This window comes from Molossus molossus, unplaced genomic scaffold (assembly GCF_014108415.1).
Source record: "Molossus molossus isolate mMolMol1 unplaced genomic scaffold, mMolMol1.p scaffold_m16_p_8, whole genome shotgun sequence".
Taxonomy (NCBI): Eukaryota; Metazoa; Chordata; class Mammalia; order Chiroptera; family Molossidae; genus Molossus; species Molossus molossus.
The window spans coordinates 82,884,030-82,901,160 of NW_023425402.1; the positions used below are offsets into that span (position 1 = coordinate 82,884,030).

At 36.6% G+C, this 17,131-nt stretch overlaps 1 protein-coding gene across 1 annotated transcript in view; it reads left to right on the top strand.

Annotated features, from left to right (window-relative positions):
* Positions 1–17,131, top strand: part of LAMA2 (laminin subunit alpha 2) — a 403,470-nt gene that overhangs the window by 303,243 nt on the left and 83,096 nt on the right. The window contains exons 38-40 of the mRNA XM_036247762.1: positions 3,988–4,104; positions 4,790–4,953; positions 6,226–6,364. Coding sequence (XP_036103655.1) covers positions 3,988–4,104; positions 4,790–4,953; positions 6,226–6,364 — 420 coding nt within the window. The remainder of the gene's footprint in view (positions 1–3,987; positions 4,105–4,789; positions 4,954–6,225; positions 6,365–17,131) is intronic.

A 17,131-nucleotide genomic window follows, 5' to 3' on the forward strand; every position in this document is an offset into this window, starting at 1 on the left:
GATGGGCAAAGAGAAGATGAGCCATTCGGTTAAACAAAGGCGCATGTATTAAACAGCCTGTCCTCAAATCTATCATTATAGCCTTGTAAAAAGAAGGACTGCGAAGGAAGTAAACGGTGAATTGCTAGATAAAGGATCGACTGGAAGACAGCTTTAGCAGGATTTTAATCCACCCAAACAGGCAATGTCGCCCCCAACCCCACACACACAAAAAGGCCTTAAACTTACTGAGCTCTGGAATGAATTAAGATCTAGAATCAGATGAATTAAATGTTAAAAGTAGAACAATAATCAATTTTGTGTTCAAACACAATACTTTTGGAGAATTATTCCAGGCCTCCTTTCTGTTCCTCTAACACTTAAAGCTTTCTACCTTAGGAATTTTATATCATATATCATTCTCTGTGCATTCCCTCTATTTACTTACTTTTACATCACTCATCATTGCTTAAAAGCACACATTGATTTTCTCAATCATTTTCTCCCTCTTCCAGACAAGCTCTGAGGAACACATCTTCTTGTCCACACACTATCCCCTTGGCCCACAACACTGGCTGCCATCATTGTTTTTCAATGAATAAATAAAGTGCCACCAAAAAAACAGAAAAACATGTTATCTGTATATTTTATTAATATTTCGAAGCTCCAAATCTCCATTTTTCCCCTTGGCTCAGGACTCGATTCCATCAGCATCTGATCTGAAAGCTAGCCACCTCTGAACCCCCCTGAAGCCCAGACCATTGCCTCTGCCTTGGTATAATAAAGAACACACTTTGATCTTGCATAACAGTTGGTTTCCTAAAGTACCTGGAATAGAGCTTCTATAAAGGTTCTAACTCACTACTTAATTGAAACCAAAATGTGTGCAGCTCTTCACCTAATGTCCCTGTGGAAATATTCTCCCTTCCATTGATACAGCATTTTAAATTACCTTGACACATTAGTATAAACAAGCCATGTTGGAAAAAATTCTTGAATGTCTGTACATGGTATAACTTTAAATCAGTTCATGCAAAAGCTCAAGGCTATAATTAAACAATGTCAGTGCCTTGGAAGGGCTATAATTAAAACAATGTCAGACCCTTGGAAGATAAAATATGACCTGTAATCAGGAGCCTCAGGACCACCTGTATATTCGTTGTCCCTGAAGAGGGAATGGCAGATCGAAGCTTCCTCTGTATTAACCAGGGATGGGAGTAGTTGATGAGCCCAATGTCATGGTTCAAGTTTCAGGAATGGACTCTAATTTTATTTATTCATTCAAACATATTTATTGAGGAAACTCTTCTAGGTACTGGAAATACAATGATATATAAGACTGTTCTCATGGAATTTATATTATAGTGAGGGAGATAGTCAATGAAAGCAATGAATAAGTAGTATATAATATGGCCATAAACTTTGAAGCATGGGCTATTATAATAATAAATTATATGTTTGGTGACATTGTATGATGCATTCACTATGTTATCCTCCACCAGCTACGTACAGTTCAGCAGACTGTGGGTTTCCATTAGTCCCTTTTCATACATAAATATTGTGATGAATTGGAGTTACTGGTTTTCACTAAATAGCATGTGTAATTAAGATAGTTCAGTCTATACAAAAAATAATATTATCTATGTTTAGATGGTTTATGGCCACCCAATAGAATATAACTCAGATAAATGAGTACTAAAAAGAAGAACAAAATAAGGTAATATAAAAGTCAACCATTACATCGTGTTCACTGTGCACCAGCCAGTGTTCAAAGCTAGTTCTCAAATTTTACTGTGCATATCACCTGGGATTCTTGTTAAATGCAGATTCTGAGTTGGTAGTTCCCAAAAGGCACTGAGATTGTACATTTCTAACATGCTTCCGGGTGATGCTAATGCCGCTGTCAATGAGCCACATTTTGAGGGAGGGAGGGACTATGAATTACACAAGAGGCTAAATGTCTTGCCCCAGGTTTCTACCTTGTGGCAGTGGGCGGGGCTTGATCCTAGCCCAGGCAGGCTGTTGTCTGAATCTGATTTGTCCTTTAGTATATAGAAAATAATTGAGATAAAGTTGAGTGCCATTTTTGATAGGTGATCAGAGAAGTGACCATCAGCAAAGTGAAGGAGGAAGCGAGATAAAGGACTGGGGAAGAGCACAAGGTTAAGGGAACTGCAAGAATAAGCTTGTTCCTGGCTCAGGGAAAGGTGTGCTATGCATGTACCTGGCAACACACTGACATGGTCGCTGAACAGGGAGGGAAAGAGAGGAGTGAACCTGGTGCTAGCCCAGAGCAAATAAGAAATGTGATTTCTATAATAGGAGAGTCAGTGCTTTCAAGCTCAAGACCTGGGCTATATCATTATGTAGAGCAGGATTCATATCTTAACTCCATTGTGCTAAGTGTGGACCTTGGACAGTTCCCTTAACTTGTTCAATTTTCTATTCTTTTTATTCTTTTTAAATTTTTATTATTAAATGTATTGGGGTGACATTGATTAATAAAATTCTATAGGTTTCAAGTATACAATTCAATGACACGTCATCTGTGTATTGCATTGTGTGTTTACCGCCCGAAGTTAAATCTTCTTCTGTCAGCATATATTTGACCCCCTTTACCCTTTACTACTCTCTACCCCCTTTTTCTCTCGTAACCACCATATTTTTATCTGTGTCTGTGAGTTTTTGTTTTTCTTGTTTGTTCCTATTCTTTTAAAAGGTGACAAACACAGGACCTATACTGTTAGTGTAGAATTAAATGAGAAAAGTAAAAGGTCTGAGCCGGCGGAGATCACATCCACAACACAAGGCCAATGTAGAGCAAAACGGCTTTATTGCAGGAGCCTGGGTGCAGGCGGGCTGAGCCAAGAAGGGTTCAGCCTTGAATCAGGGTTGGGGTGTTGATTATATACCCTACTGCTAGTTTCCCGCAGTTCCACTGATGTACTTGGTCTGGCCCATTGTCTACTACTTTGCAGTAGGACTGGTCTGGTATCTCTTCTGTCATTTGCTAGGTTATCCATTGCCTTGCGGATAATCTAGATAATCCTTATCCATACTCAACAAAAGGATGAGCAAAGGTCATGCAAGCAACACAGTTTCCAAGTTTTGCAAACTTTTACCTTTACCCTTTAAAACATTACTGACCCTTTCAAAAAGTTTATAAACTAGCTGGCACATATTAAGATAGAAATGGATATACAAAGTAGCATTATTATTTATGTAAAAAACATAAACGGCAGAGGCTTAAAATTATAATTGATGCAATTAAGTCCACAGGTAAAAAGGTGATTAGAAGAATATAAATAAGTCAGAATTTTTTTAAATGGCAAAGATATGCTCCAAATAGAGAAATAGCACCATTTCCCTCTCAGTGATTTTACTCTTCTAGGTTCAGAATGAGTTTCATGTAGTGTTGAGACAAGCTATCAGTTTCAAAGAAAATTTAGAATGTGCTCACTTCTTATGGGAATCTCTATTAAGTTTATTCTTCCACTTGATAATTTCTCTCTCTCTCTCTCTCTTTTTTAAAGTACTTTCCCTAAATTCCCTTAGAAATCCAATTTCCTTCCATTTTTACAGAACTCCCATAGAACAAGTCTGCTCATGTGTATGCTCACAAAATACTCACGGGAACATAGATTCTGGAACTCAACATCTAGTTCCAATGTAACTCATTGTACTATCACGTGTTCAGTACTACATATTCAGCACTTTGATTTTTGTTTAAAAAGGAATGCACTTCTTGCTTTAAAAATAGTTTTGAATTCCTCAGCAACCATCAGATAACTTTTCTTCTCTTGGATGACTTTCTCACAACGGGATTAAGAAAGTACCTGTACAGGCATTTAAATAAAATAACTCTTGGAGGATTGGCTGAGTGGTTTATAGTATTCTCATCTAGCCTCATTGTCACCTCTGTTCCGACAGCCCAGGGAAGTCAGGAATACAGGGCTGGATAGGTTTTACCTAAAGGCATTTTGACGTTTTGTTCACACTGTACTACAGAACAAGAAAGAGGCTATTGAAAGCGGCAAACGACAAACTGAGAACACTTTAAAAGAAGGCAATGACATACTTGATGAAGCCAAACGTCTGGCAGATGAAATCAGCTCAGTCAGAGACGTGAGTATTTGAGAAAACCCAAAGTAAAAGAAAGATGGTAATAACAAGCTTTCACAAATGGGAGTCAATGAGAAATCTGTTACATAAACAAATGCTAATGGTTATTTTTCTTGTGGGTGTAAAATTGTTTTTGTGTTTTTCTCTTGTGACTGTGCCCACCTATTGGCAACAATTAGAACGTCATATTGTTTTCCCAATAGATATGAATGTCTATGTGAGGGTACTCGTCCACTCCCACAAGCCTGAATTTTTTTCAGACTAAAGGTGGACATTATTTGTTGCTAGAACAGCACTTATAATCTGCTTCAATATTCATATAACCTTAGTTAAAAGAGAAGTGTAAATGTGCAAACAGACTTTTAACATACTGTCTAATGCAGTAGACACTATGATATATGGCGATAGAAACATAAATGATCTCAAAAAACCTAATGAGGATAGGATCATTTATGCCTATGAAGTAACATTCTTAAAAAGATAGTTAGGTTCTTCTTGGTATAAATTGGCTTCCTATATTTCCTAATCTCTTTCATGAAATAACAGCTTTTATTCTATATTTTCTTGTTGCTAAGTTAGTAAATTTGAAGTTTTGTAAGAAACCAAGGATGTGTAATTATATCTCAGAGATTAGTAAATGAGAGAAGGCTTGGATTCACTAACTTAAAACACCCTCTTTTCTCTACAGTATGTTAAAGACATTGAAACTAAGTTACCACCCATGTCTGAGGAGCTGAAAGATAAAATAGATGACCTCTCCCAAAAAATCAAAGACAGGAAGCTTGCTGAGAGGGTGTCCCAGGCTGAGAACCATGCAGCTCAGCTGAATGACTCATCAGCTGTCCTTGACGGGTATGTCATCTGTTGTTGCAAATGTCTATGTGTCTTGACACTTGTCCAAAGTTTTGACTAACAGAAATGGTAGAGAATTGCTTTCAAACCTTGATTTCTACAATTATGAACATAGGAGCTCCATGACCTTTCTGTGGAACGGCCTAATTAGGATGGTCCGGGCACACGGCTGGAGCAGCACCAAAAGCCGAGTTCAAAGTGGATTCAAACATGGCTTGGTAGGGAGGGAACACAGCCCCAGGCTACACTTAGAAAAATTGGTTTTCCTTCTTTACTAGAGAGCACAGTGGTTGCCTTATTAGCATTTTGAATAATAGTGTATAAACACACATTTTGTTTCAGATTTCAGTTTTGCATTTTTAATGAAATCCGAAGTATATATTGTTGAAAAGGTCGCTTTTGAAAATGTGGCCTCGTACGTTGTCTTTAAGTCTTTTTTCTTTTCAGACTCCAGGGGACACTATATATTCCTCTGTGAAATAACAGCTCACTATAGCTGGGATTCTTATATGGGTCCAAGGAGGGAGGGGCAAGTGGTGAGGTGTGTTTGACTTATGGACAGCCTTCTAGTAAAACTGGCATGCTTCCCTGCAATTATATAGGTGCTATTAGCCCCAAGAATAATTTTCCCAAATAAATCTGTATAAGATTTCTTTTCCAATATGTAGTACTCATTGATACAAAGGGAATTTTAAATGTTTGAAGACTCAATGATTCATTCACAGTTCATTTTAGAACAATCTTTTGCCAATATATCACGAAGGACAGTAGATGGAACAGTTGGCTAGAAGTCAGGTGATGCTGGTTCCAAGTCCTTAACTGGCAACATGTTGGACATGTGACCCGTGACAAGCTATTTAACCTTCTGAGATTCATTTCTTTTCACCTGGGAAATATACCTACCCCAGAGAGACTTTGTGAAATTAATTCCAGTAATGTGGTACAGCGCTCTGAAATGTAGATTGTGCTTCATAGATGATGTAAAGGATCATCTCGCTGCACACACTTGTATGGTGCACATGGTCGCAGGAGCTTTGGGGGACGTTATGGATACTTAATAATATGCTGATAATATTTCATAGCAGAATTATTTAGGAAGATGAGTTTCAATGGAAAACTACACCACAATAAATAAGTAGATAGACCACTATGATTTCAAATTATCAAAATTATATTGACCATGGTTATTTGGAAGCCATGTTTTTTATGAGTAGGATGTTCTTCATTTGACTATCAACTGCTCTGATGTTGTTTTCTGGGTAATCCCAACAGAATCCTTGATGAGGCTAAAAGCATCTCCTTCAATGCCACTGCAGCCTTCAAGGCTTACAGCAATATTAAGGACTATATCGATGAAGCTGACAAAATTGCAAAAGAAGCCAAAGATCGTGCAAATGAAGCTACAAAACTGGTAAGAAACAAATAGTATTGTATACTAAGAATGGAGGTCCATCTGTTGAAATAAGTACTTAAATTTCTCAAATTTAGATGCGTTCTGGAAAATCCTAGTAAGATAGAATCTTTGTTTTGAATTATTTTCAAAGGCTCTTTTTATACCTTATCTAAAACAAACTCTCATTGTACTGTAATCATAGCAGAATTCTTCTGTCACCCACTACTTACTACTGATAAAGGTCTTGAAATTACTGCAAATGGCAAGCAGGTCTGTTCCACCAGATCACAGAAGAAAAATAGTCAAACATAAGATGTGGGACAGCAAAATTTATCACTATTCCAAATGTCATAAGAAAGAACGTGCTTTGAAAATTAGCACATTGCTTACAGTCACACAAAAATTGGTTATATGTGAAGTTTGACTATAAAGTACATCTGTTACAAAACATATCAGATCTTTGGCTTCTAAACTATTTACACTGCTTTTATCCATTGAAACCTTTGCCTTCAAAGCAACCGTCAGCTGCTGTCATTGTTCAAAATAAACTTGGAACTAACATTTTAGAGTTTCAGGGTTCCAAATATAGCACATTATCTGAGTATCTTCAATAGTGACAAATCTTCATCCTTTACATGTAGTAACATTTTGTAAATAAGTTATGTGTTAATCCATGGAACTACTATTTTATGTTAAAAAACAAGCAAAAAATGTCATAAGTAGCATATGGTGAGTTAAAATGTACAGGACCATTATTTATTCTTTGGTTTCACATAAAATCTCCCCAAAATATTAAAATTTCAGAAAGAAAAAAACCTCAATTTATTATTTGACTGTAAATGAAATATGCATAAATAATTGTTATTAAAGAAACAAATCAGTATGTTTTTTGCTTTGATATTGGGCCGAAATGCTTTCTTGGATCTCTGGGATATTAGAGATATTCACCATAATCTTAGATGATTTATTTTGTGGTCATAATGAATACATCATATTCCATCAGCAATTATTACTTTGTTTTCTCTGGAATGAGCTCCACTAATGCCATTGTATTCTGTTTATTTCTTATTCAAAATAACAATAAAATTATTATAGAAACTTCCTTATACTTAATAATCCTTTTTAAAATAACCCATTTTTAAAATCTAAACTAAATTTTTTATCCGTCTTCTCATAGATAATTTGATTTATTTTAAACAGTACTCTTTTTTTTCTTCATTGGTTTTAGAGAGAGGAAGGGAGAAGGAGAGAGATAGAAACATCAATGAGAGAGAACATCAATTGGCTTCCCCCTGCATGCCCCCCACTGGGGATTTGGCCCACAACCTGGGTATGTGCCCTGACCAGGAGTCAAACTGGTGACCACTTAGTGCATGGATCAATACTCAGCCACTGAGCCACACCAGCCAGGGAAATAATTTTATATTTTAAAGACCCTAATTTCTAAGATCACCATTTTCATCTGACCTATTTTACTAGATGACCATTTTCAGTATCAAACACAGTGCCTGGCAAATAGCAGACACTCATGAATGAATGATGAGAATATGAATGAGTGAACGTCATTCTAACTGACATTTTTCATGCCTTTTACAATCTTTTATTCCAATAAAAGTCTCAATATCACTATTGTCATTGCTTTAGCATGATACACCTCTAACATTTTATATTAAACAGCTGTTTAGTTTTACCTAAATTTAAAACTACCACTTTACACTGAGAAGACTCACAATCCTATGCTTACATGAAGTGTGTGTTTTTCCTCACACTGATGTTTATACATGGCAGGCTGGCCCACCTCAAACTCAGAGCCAGGATGAGCTGCAACGCATCACACATGTCCCCTTGTCATCATGATTCCTTCTCTCTTTCAATAAACCATGCAAAAATAATGAAAGTCTGAAAAATGATGAAGTAAATGCTAAAAGAATCACTGAATTATTAAATAGCTCGCAGCAAACACCAAGAAGACTGATCTGTCCCAGAAGGTGATGTTTTCAGTTGGGAAAGGTTGGGGGCACCTGTGATCAGCTACCAGTGGCCCTGCACAAGGGAAGGAGGGAGGGGCACCCAGTGCCAAAAAAAATGGCGTGCAGTGAATTATCCATTTCTATTCCCATGAGTGACTGTCATCCTCCACCTTACTGTCGTTTCCGAGGCCTGGCCTTCTTCAGATTCTGAGTCTCCTTCCTGGCTTATACCCACTGAAAGACATGAGGCTACAGGAAGTGCAAAGGCGGAAGGGGAGTGAGTGTCAGTGTGGGTGGGGAACTGTCCAGCCTGCTAACGTGAAGAGTCGTCCGCTGAAGGCACACACTTGCCTTTCTCTTCTCTTTACTTCATCAGAGTTTATTTCCCACTGACCTCCCTGCAGAGCCTCTCCTATTTATTTAGTCTCTCGGTACTGTTTCTGAAAACAATCACTCTTTGGCTCAAAATACAAATTTTAGATTAAACAATCCATATGTCTGAGGGACCTTTTGTTTTCTTCTTGTATATTTTACGTGCTCGTGGGAAGGTTACATTCAGGGCCTCCACTAAACCAGGTAGTCACTGGGTGAGTTAGGAAGAGGCGTCCCCATGGGGCGCGGTGAGCAGGACCCTGGCCAGCGCTCTTCCTCTGGGTCAGACCTGAACTGCACTGTGCTAACGTCCGTGGCCTGGAAGGCGCTGGGCCTCTGCGTGCTCCCTGCTCTGTGCGTCTGCTCCCACGGCGGCGGCCACCGTTCACTGCTTGGTGACTGTGGTGTTCTGTTTTCTTTCTACTTCTGTTTCCCAGAAAAGAAAGTCTCCAGAATTCAAATCTAAGCTGACAATAGACCCTCAGGGGACAGACACATGGATAAGCACACATGATCCCCTGAGTATTTCACTCTCACTGTTTCACACAGTGTTCCGTGGTTTTCATAGAGGTAGCACGTGGTATATAGCAGCTGATCACTAAACATGGATTACCCCTCCCATCGCCAAACTCGGATGCTAGGATATAGAACTACTGGTATGCTCCAGATTTTCAGAACTGACCAGATATTTATATTTCCACAAGAGATAAGAAAGTTGAATAGAGAAGAAAATTTCAAAGGTCTAATAAAATTAGTTTGTCTGTTTAGTTTGAGATAATGTCAGTACGTCTGTTTGAATATAGATGTCATGTAGGATTCTTTTTTTAATTGATAAGAATTAGATTCTAGTGGTGTGTCAGAACTTTTGAATTATAAGATCTGTCTTCAAATTAAGCACATTTTGCAGTCTATTCTGATTTTTTCCTTGGCCAATTCCTATAATATAGTCTCCCAAATTTAGAACTTGTTTTTTTTCATCTGATTTAATGTTCAATTTTCAATTACATCAGGTGATACCTTACTCTTATCATTGATGCAGTTTGGGTGCTAATAAAATGTATTTATGGCCCTGGCCAGTTTGGCTTAGTGGTTGGAGCATCGGCCCATGGACCAAAGAGTCATGGGTTCAAATCCAGATACATACCTCAGTAACAGTTTGGTCCCTGGCCCTGATCAAGATTGTGCAGGAGATAACCAATCGATGTGTCTCTCTCACATTGATGTTTCTCTCTCTCTTTCTTTTCCACACACTCTATCTGAAGGTAAATGGAAAAATATCCTCAGGTGAAGATTTAATTTTAAAAGAGGTATTTGCAAACCACTTATTGATAAATATGAGATACTAACCATATCCACATTTTCAATTTCTATTTAGAATTTGATGTGTAAATAGCACTATGAAACACAATCCACAGGGTAATTAGAGATGAATAGAATTCTAATCTTCCCTCAAACAGGTGATAATCACTTATGTTTGTTTTTTGTTTTTGTCATGCTAATAAAAATAATGCTTTCCAGATTTTACCTACATAATTTATTATTTTCTTACAGTAGCAAGATTATCTTTGACACCACCACTATTGGTTAATAATCACATAGTTAAACACTGTAAATCTTGCAAGAGTATGATTAAACATTAAGGCATTTTTAATGAGTGTTTGTTTAGAAATATGGTAATATATTCTCTTCAACCTGTCTTGTTTAATATTTGCTTTGTGTAATTGGATAAACCAAAATACATAAAGAATTCTTGCAAGGTCATTTTTGAGTTTTTTATTTCCTGCATTAAAAAAAAATGGGCAAATATTAGCAGAATCCATAGTGCATTCAAAGGCCCAATAAAATATAGTCAGTCAAGTTGTAAACTTTAACTTCCATATACCTTCTATTTCATTCTGTCATCCACTACTTAGAAGTCATTCAAACTATAATTTTGACTTTTTATTAACATCTATAATCATTGGAATTTAAATTTATACCAGAGTAGACTAATGGGAAAAAATGATATAAAATCATAATTGATATAATTGAATTTACTAAGAAAACAAGTGAGCATGTCTTCTTCTTCTTCAGCAGTTCAGCACCTTATCTACAAGCCAAGTGATTTACACAATGGTAAATATGAAAAAGCCAGTGAGGATCTAGGTAACCTAGGAAAATATTGAATCTGGGAGTAAAAGTAGTGTTCATTAAGCCATCCTAAATTTAGTGATATCCTTTGTACAGGATACACTCATTTGAGTCAACTTTAAAAAATCTATTGGAAACAGAGAAATACACTTCTATTTCTGATCCAGCATTAGACATATTTAAAAAGCCAGGGCACCAAATGTTAAAAATCAAAGAGTTTGTGTCATTAGTCAAAACTCAGAAACTCTTTGGACTGCTGCTGTAATGCAACCTAAGTCTGAACTAATATTCATGACAGAAATGCTCTTAGGCCTTCTGTTCAGGATCTCTATCTCCATAGGATCATTTGGAGGTGAAATCGCCACGTTGAAATTGATTCAGGTCATTAACTGGAAAGAAAATTTTGTCCTTTGAGGTGGTGCTATAACTCAGTAGACATGTCTCTGTTTCCCTCTACAAGAACCCTGGTAGTGTCCGCCCATCCTGCCCCTCATGGCTTGTCTGGTCCCCGCCTCTTTGCAGTGAGGGAGGGGCCTCCGTGTGCACTCGACCAGTGGCTGTCGTGCTGCAGGGGTGACAACCTGTTCTCACTTAGTTACATATTTTTAAACCCTCATGTGATTGTCTTTCTGGGTGTTCTCATCCAACTGAATAGTCAGTCACTAATTCTAAATTTTCATAATTTTGAGGATTTCCTATTTCATCCCTGAGTCTCCTTTGTGTGCTAAATTGTTTTCAGTCTTCCAGAGACTCATCTAGTCCCTCTCCCGTCTTGGGACACAGTGTGCACGGCCAGGTCTACAGCCTTTCAACAGAGTTCGGACCAAGGCCATCACATTGGCTTGTTTCTTTTTCTTTTTGTTTTAGTAATTATAAATTGGGGCAGTTTTTTTTAATTATTATTATACCGAAGGGTTCTAATGCTATCATATGAAGACAGATGCTTCAAACAACCTGCCTTAAATTATACTTTTAATGCAATTAAAGAGGATGCTTTAATCTGTTTATAATCACAAACTGGCTTATTTCTTGACTCATTTTTTTTATTCACTATTTTATTTCAATATCCTGTAGCATTTTTAATACATAGGTTATAGTGAAATACTTTTAAAATCAACGCATAGTGATTTTCTTATTTTAAAATTGTGTATGATCTTTTTTAATTATTATAAAAGCAGTTCATGTCCATTACAGGAAAAGGGAAAATATAGACAAGCAAGAGAGAGAAAATATAAGATGTGCAAAATCCCACCAGTCACAAATAAACATTTTATGATGTTGCTTATCTGTCCATACTTTTCTTATGCAAATAGTTTATATACAAAGGGTAATTATTATATAACTTTTATAGCTTAATATATAAATTAATATCACGTGCACATTTTTTATATTCTCAAAAAATTCTTAAAATGTATATAATCTAGATTCCACCATTTCTTCTGAGAATTTATTCTATTATAGAAAAAGAATTCTCTCTAATTTTTATCAATAGTCTAACATACCAAATATACATTTCTTTGATGTATACATTACATAAACACATTACAGCTAATGACCAGCCCTTACACATACCCCTGCACATTTTAAACAGTTTTCTTTATTAAAAAGATTTTAAATTTAAAATTATATGTTACATATTATCTCAACATGTTATCCTCTTTGGAAATGAGCAAGACTTATCCTCTAAAATAAATTATTTGATAATGGAATAGATCATAAACCATACTGTTGAATTTTCAATTACCACTTTCTTTAAAAAGCTTAAACAAAACCAGAAATGTTCTGGTCCTGGGTTAGTTGGTTGCACCAAAAGGTGGTCAGTTCAATTCCCGGTCAAGGCACATACCTACATTGAGGGATTGATCCCCAGTCAGGCACGTGTGGGAGGCAACCAATTGCTGTTTCTCTCTCTCATCCATGTTTCTCTCTCTCTCTTCCCTTTTTCTCTCTGAAATCAATAAAAATAAATAAATAATTTTTTAAAATTTTAAATATATGCTGCATTTCTCCTTAAAACCAACTCTTTCAGTGAATTTAGAAAATTTAGCACTAAAAAGAAGTTATTTGAGGAGCAATTTAAAAAATAATATAAACAGCCCTGGCCAGTTTTGCTCAGTGGTTATAGCGTATGCCTGCGGATCAGAGTCGCGGGTTCAATTCTGTCCAAGGGCACGTACCTCCATTGCAGTTCGTCCCCGGCCCTGGTCGGGGTCATGCAGGAAGCGACCAGTCAATATGTCTCTCTCACATTGATGTTTCTCTCTCTCTCCCTCTCTCTCCCTCGCTTCCTCCCTCCCTCCCCTCCACTCTATCTAAAGATAAATGGGAAAATATCTTCAGGTGAGGATTAAAAAATAATGATGATGATAATATAAACAGTAACTTTTAAATTTACTTATTTAAGTAATAAACCATTGGGGTGCAGGTTTACCATCCTGATAAGCTTAACTTCCAGTCTCTTCTTCACACCAATTTCTCCTAATAGAGCCCCTTCTGAAACAAAACACTTAGACACTGTCATGCTCCATATGGCAGTGATCATGATCGTTTTCTTTGTAAAGGGCTTTTTGTTTACCTTTCTATTTCATCACACTTCCATTAGGGGAGGCAGAGTCATTCTATCTTTGAATAATCAGCGCTTACTCTGGCGCTTGAGACAGCTATAAACTTTTTTGGGTAAATTAATCCATTCATTTGTTAATCAATGACATGATGTTTTTACAAGAGTCACTGTAAATATTTAACAAACAGTAGGAAGAACAAAACTGAGATGTATTAAAAGCCAGTTTGATGCTCAGCCCTCTATTTAATCTTTATAGACATGTTTTTGTGTATCTTTTCCAATATCGTACATGATCTCACATTTTCTATAAATGATTAACAAAAACATACAACAACCTACATATAATAATGTTCTATTATGTGTGATATAATAAAAGTTTTCATCTAATTTATATATAATGTATATATTACATATATACACACAGAGAGAACATAAAAATACAAGCTCTAAAAAAAGAAACAGTATCTTGCAACTCTAAAAACCTCATTTATATTTCATATACGCTGTAGACACAGCTCAAGAAACTCAGATGTGATGCTTATGAATATGTATGAAGCATAATTAGCTTGGAAAATGCTGCTTCATCACCTGTTCTGATGTTGTTGATGTGCTTTAGTGCCTTACTAAGCAGTGTTGGGAAAAGAACTCTCCAAATTCCAATGAGTTGAGACAGTGCTGTTCATCCATCACATGTTAGTGTTTTCCATTCTGTTATCACATGAAAGGCTTGTATTTAAACCTGCTTGTTGGTATGCTGCTCTTAAGCGACAGTGGTCAGCTCTTCAAGGTTTTCCAGTCCTTCCCCAAACCTCGAAACCTGTCTTATCCCTCCACGTCATGAACCCAGCATCTCACTTCCACGCCCTTGCCTGAGGCTACAGCTTTCTTTTTTCTGGCCTGTACCAGCGATTTTCATCCTTTTTCATCTCATGAAACATGAGCTAATGACTACAATTCTGTGGCACACCAAAAAATATACTTTTTGCCGATCTGACAAAAAAAAAAAAGGTATGATTTTGATTCATTCACACCAGATGGCTATTGTTGTATTGGCTGTTGTCACTGTTTTATTTGATGATCTAAGGGAGAAGAGGTCAGTGTCCCTGACTAAATAGTCAGGCCTTGCGTGTTTTAAATACTCTTGCCGTACACCAATTGAAAATTGCTGGTCTATGCTATTAAAATAGCCTACTGATGTATCATTTTCCTCCCAGACAGCTGCACAGTTCATCTTCCTGGACTAAGACTCTGATCATACACGCTCACACAGAAACTTGCAATGTCTCAACATTGCTTATTGTCCAGTTTCTTCACTCTGACATTTAAACTTTCCTGAAATTGACTCTAATCTACCTAACAGTCTTAGCTTTACACCCTGCCCTTTGTAAACTCTACAGTTCTTTGCAGCCTAAATACTTGTCTTCCATCCACACATCAAAATTCCCTGCCTCCTTGTCTTTCTTGACCTTGTTGCTACTATCTTCTCATATCCAAGAGCGAGAGGTTGACTAAGAATCTAGAAAGAAATCACTGGCTTCCTGAAAAGCAAGAAAGACAAGATGCCTAGAAGCAAAAAGCAGGCCTTATTCATAAATGCAAGAAGATAGGAATGAGCAACAGGGAAGTCGTCAGCAGGTGGACTTCAGTCAGAGCTCAGCGGTGTTGCTGGATGAGGGTACAGGGGTCCAATGGAAGATCAATAGGTTGATAATTATCCCTTCAGACTAATCAGAAAATTTCAGAAAAGTCAACAATATTTATCCTATCAGGAATAAAGGGTGAAATCACCACAACTTCTGCAGAGAGTAAAGGAAAATAAGAGAATATTATATATAATTTGATGCCAAAACTTCAGTAATTTTAATGAAAAAACAAATTCTTTGAAAATTATAAACTGTCAAAATGTACTCACAAATAAATAACCTGATTGGCCCTATATTTCTTAATGAATTTAATTTGTACTTAAAAACCTTCACACATACACACACACACACACACATAAATTCAGGTCCAGATGACTTCACTGTTAAATTCCAACAAATATTTAAGAAGGAAATAATCATTTCTTCAGAGAATTGAAGAAGAGAATATATATCTCACCTCATTCTATGAGGCCAGTTACACTTATACAAACCAGACAAAGACATTACCAAAAAAATGAAATGTATAGACCAATATTCCATATGAACAATCAATACAAAAATTCTTGTTAAATCAAACCAAATCACTTATTAAGACAAGCTACAAGCCAAGGGAATATATTTTCAAATTACATGTTTGATAAAGAATTTGTATCTAGATTCTGCATATATATCTTTCAAAACTCAATCAGAACAAATAACCCAATAAAAAATTGGACAAAAGATTTAAACAGACAATTCACCCAAGAAGATGGCAAACATTATTGATCACAAGGAAAATGCAAATTAAAACCAAAATGATGCCTAAAATATAAAAACACTGACTATATGAAGTATTGTCAAGGATATAGGTAAATGTAACTCTTGTAACTACTGGAAGAAATTTGGAAAACAGGTTGTACTTTATTAAAAACTTAAAACATACATCTTCTATATTTTCTGGCCAGTCCACTTCTAGTATTCTCTCGAAGAGACACAAAGGGATATATACATACAGAGATTTGTACACAAACGATTGTAACAACTCCGTTTAGAATAGCCAAAGCTGGAAATAATACAAATATCCATCAACAGGTGAATGAATAGATCAGAGCACATCTATATAAATTAAAAAAGGCATCACATTTCCTTGGGGGAAGAGGGTTTCAAGGGTCTTTTTATTGTGGCAAAAAAGATTCAACATAAAATTTACCATCTTAACCATTTGAAATCATACAATACAGTATTATTCACTGTATGCAGGTTTTTGTGCAACAGATTACTGTACTTTCATCTTGCAATACTGAAATCCTACCCATTGAGCAACACCTCCCCATTTTCCTTCCCACCAGCAAAAGACATCTCACGCACACAAAATGGGTAAAGGTTAAAATAATTGCAAATGAGAGAAGACAGGCCAAAAAAAAAAGGTACATACTGGATGATTCCATTGATATAAAATACTATCAGTTGCTAACTGATAATGATGGAAAACAGGTCAGTGTTGGTTTGAGAATGAGGGAAAGACAAGAAGGGGTGGGAGGAAGGGATTTAAAAGAATTGATGACAATGTTTTCTACATCGAGTATAGTGATGGTTTCCTGTTATGTCAAAACTTATCAAATTGCAGCCTTAGTTGTTTGGCTCAGCAGTTCAAGTGTCGGCCCCTGGACCGAAGGGTCACAGTTTCGAGTCCAGTCAAGGTCATGTACCTGGGTTTCAGGTTTGATCCCAGCCCTGGTTGAAGTTGTGCATGAGGCAACCAATCACTGTGCCTCTCTTACATCAATGTCTCTCCCTCCCTCTCTCCCCCTCCCTCCTTCTCTTCCTTCCACTCTCTCTAAAAATCAATGGATAAATATCCTTGGGTGAGGATTAACAAAACAACAAACAACAAATTGTAAATATGTGACACTTATTTATACCTCAATAAAACTGTTAAAAATGTAAAGAAAGCAGAGAAAAGTGGACATTGGTCATCATAGTCCTCCAACAATTTCCACAGCTCAGAACTTAGCCTCTTTCTATGTTGTCTGGCCCTTCTCCTTCTTTTCTGTCTCACCTCATTGCATTAATTATCTCATGCACAGCAAATCAAGTCTCCCTCCTTTCCCCTATGCCTCACTTTGCA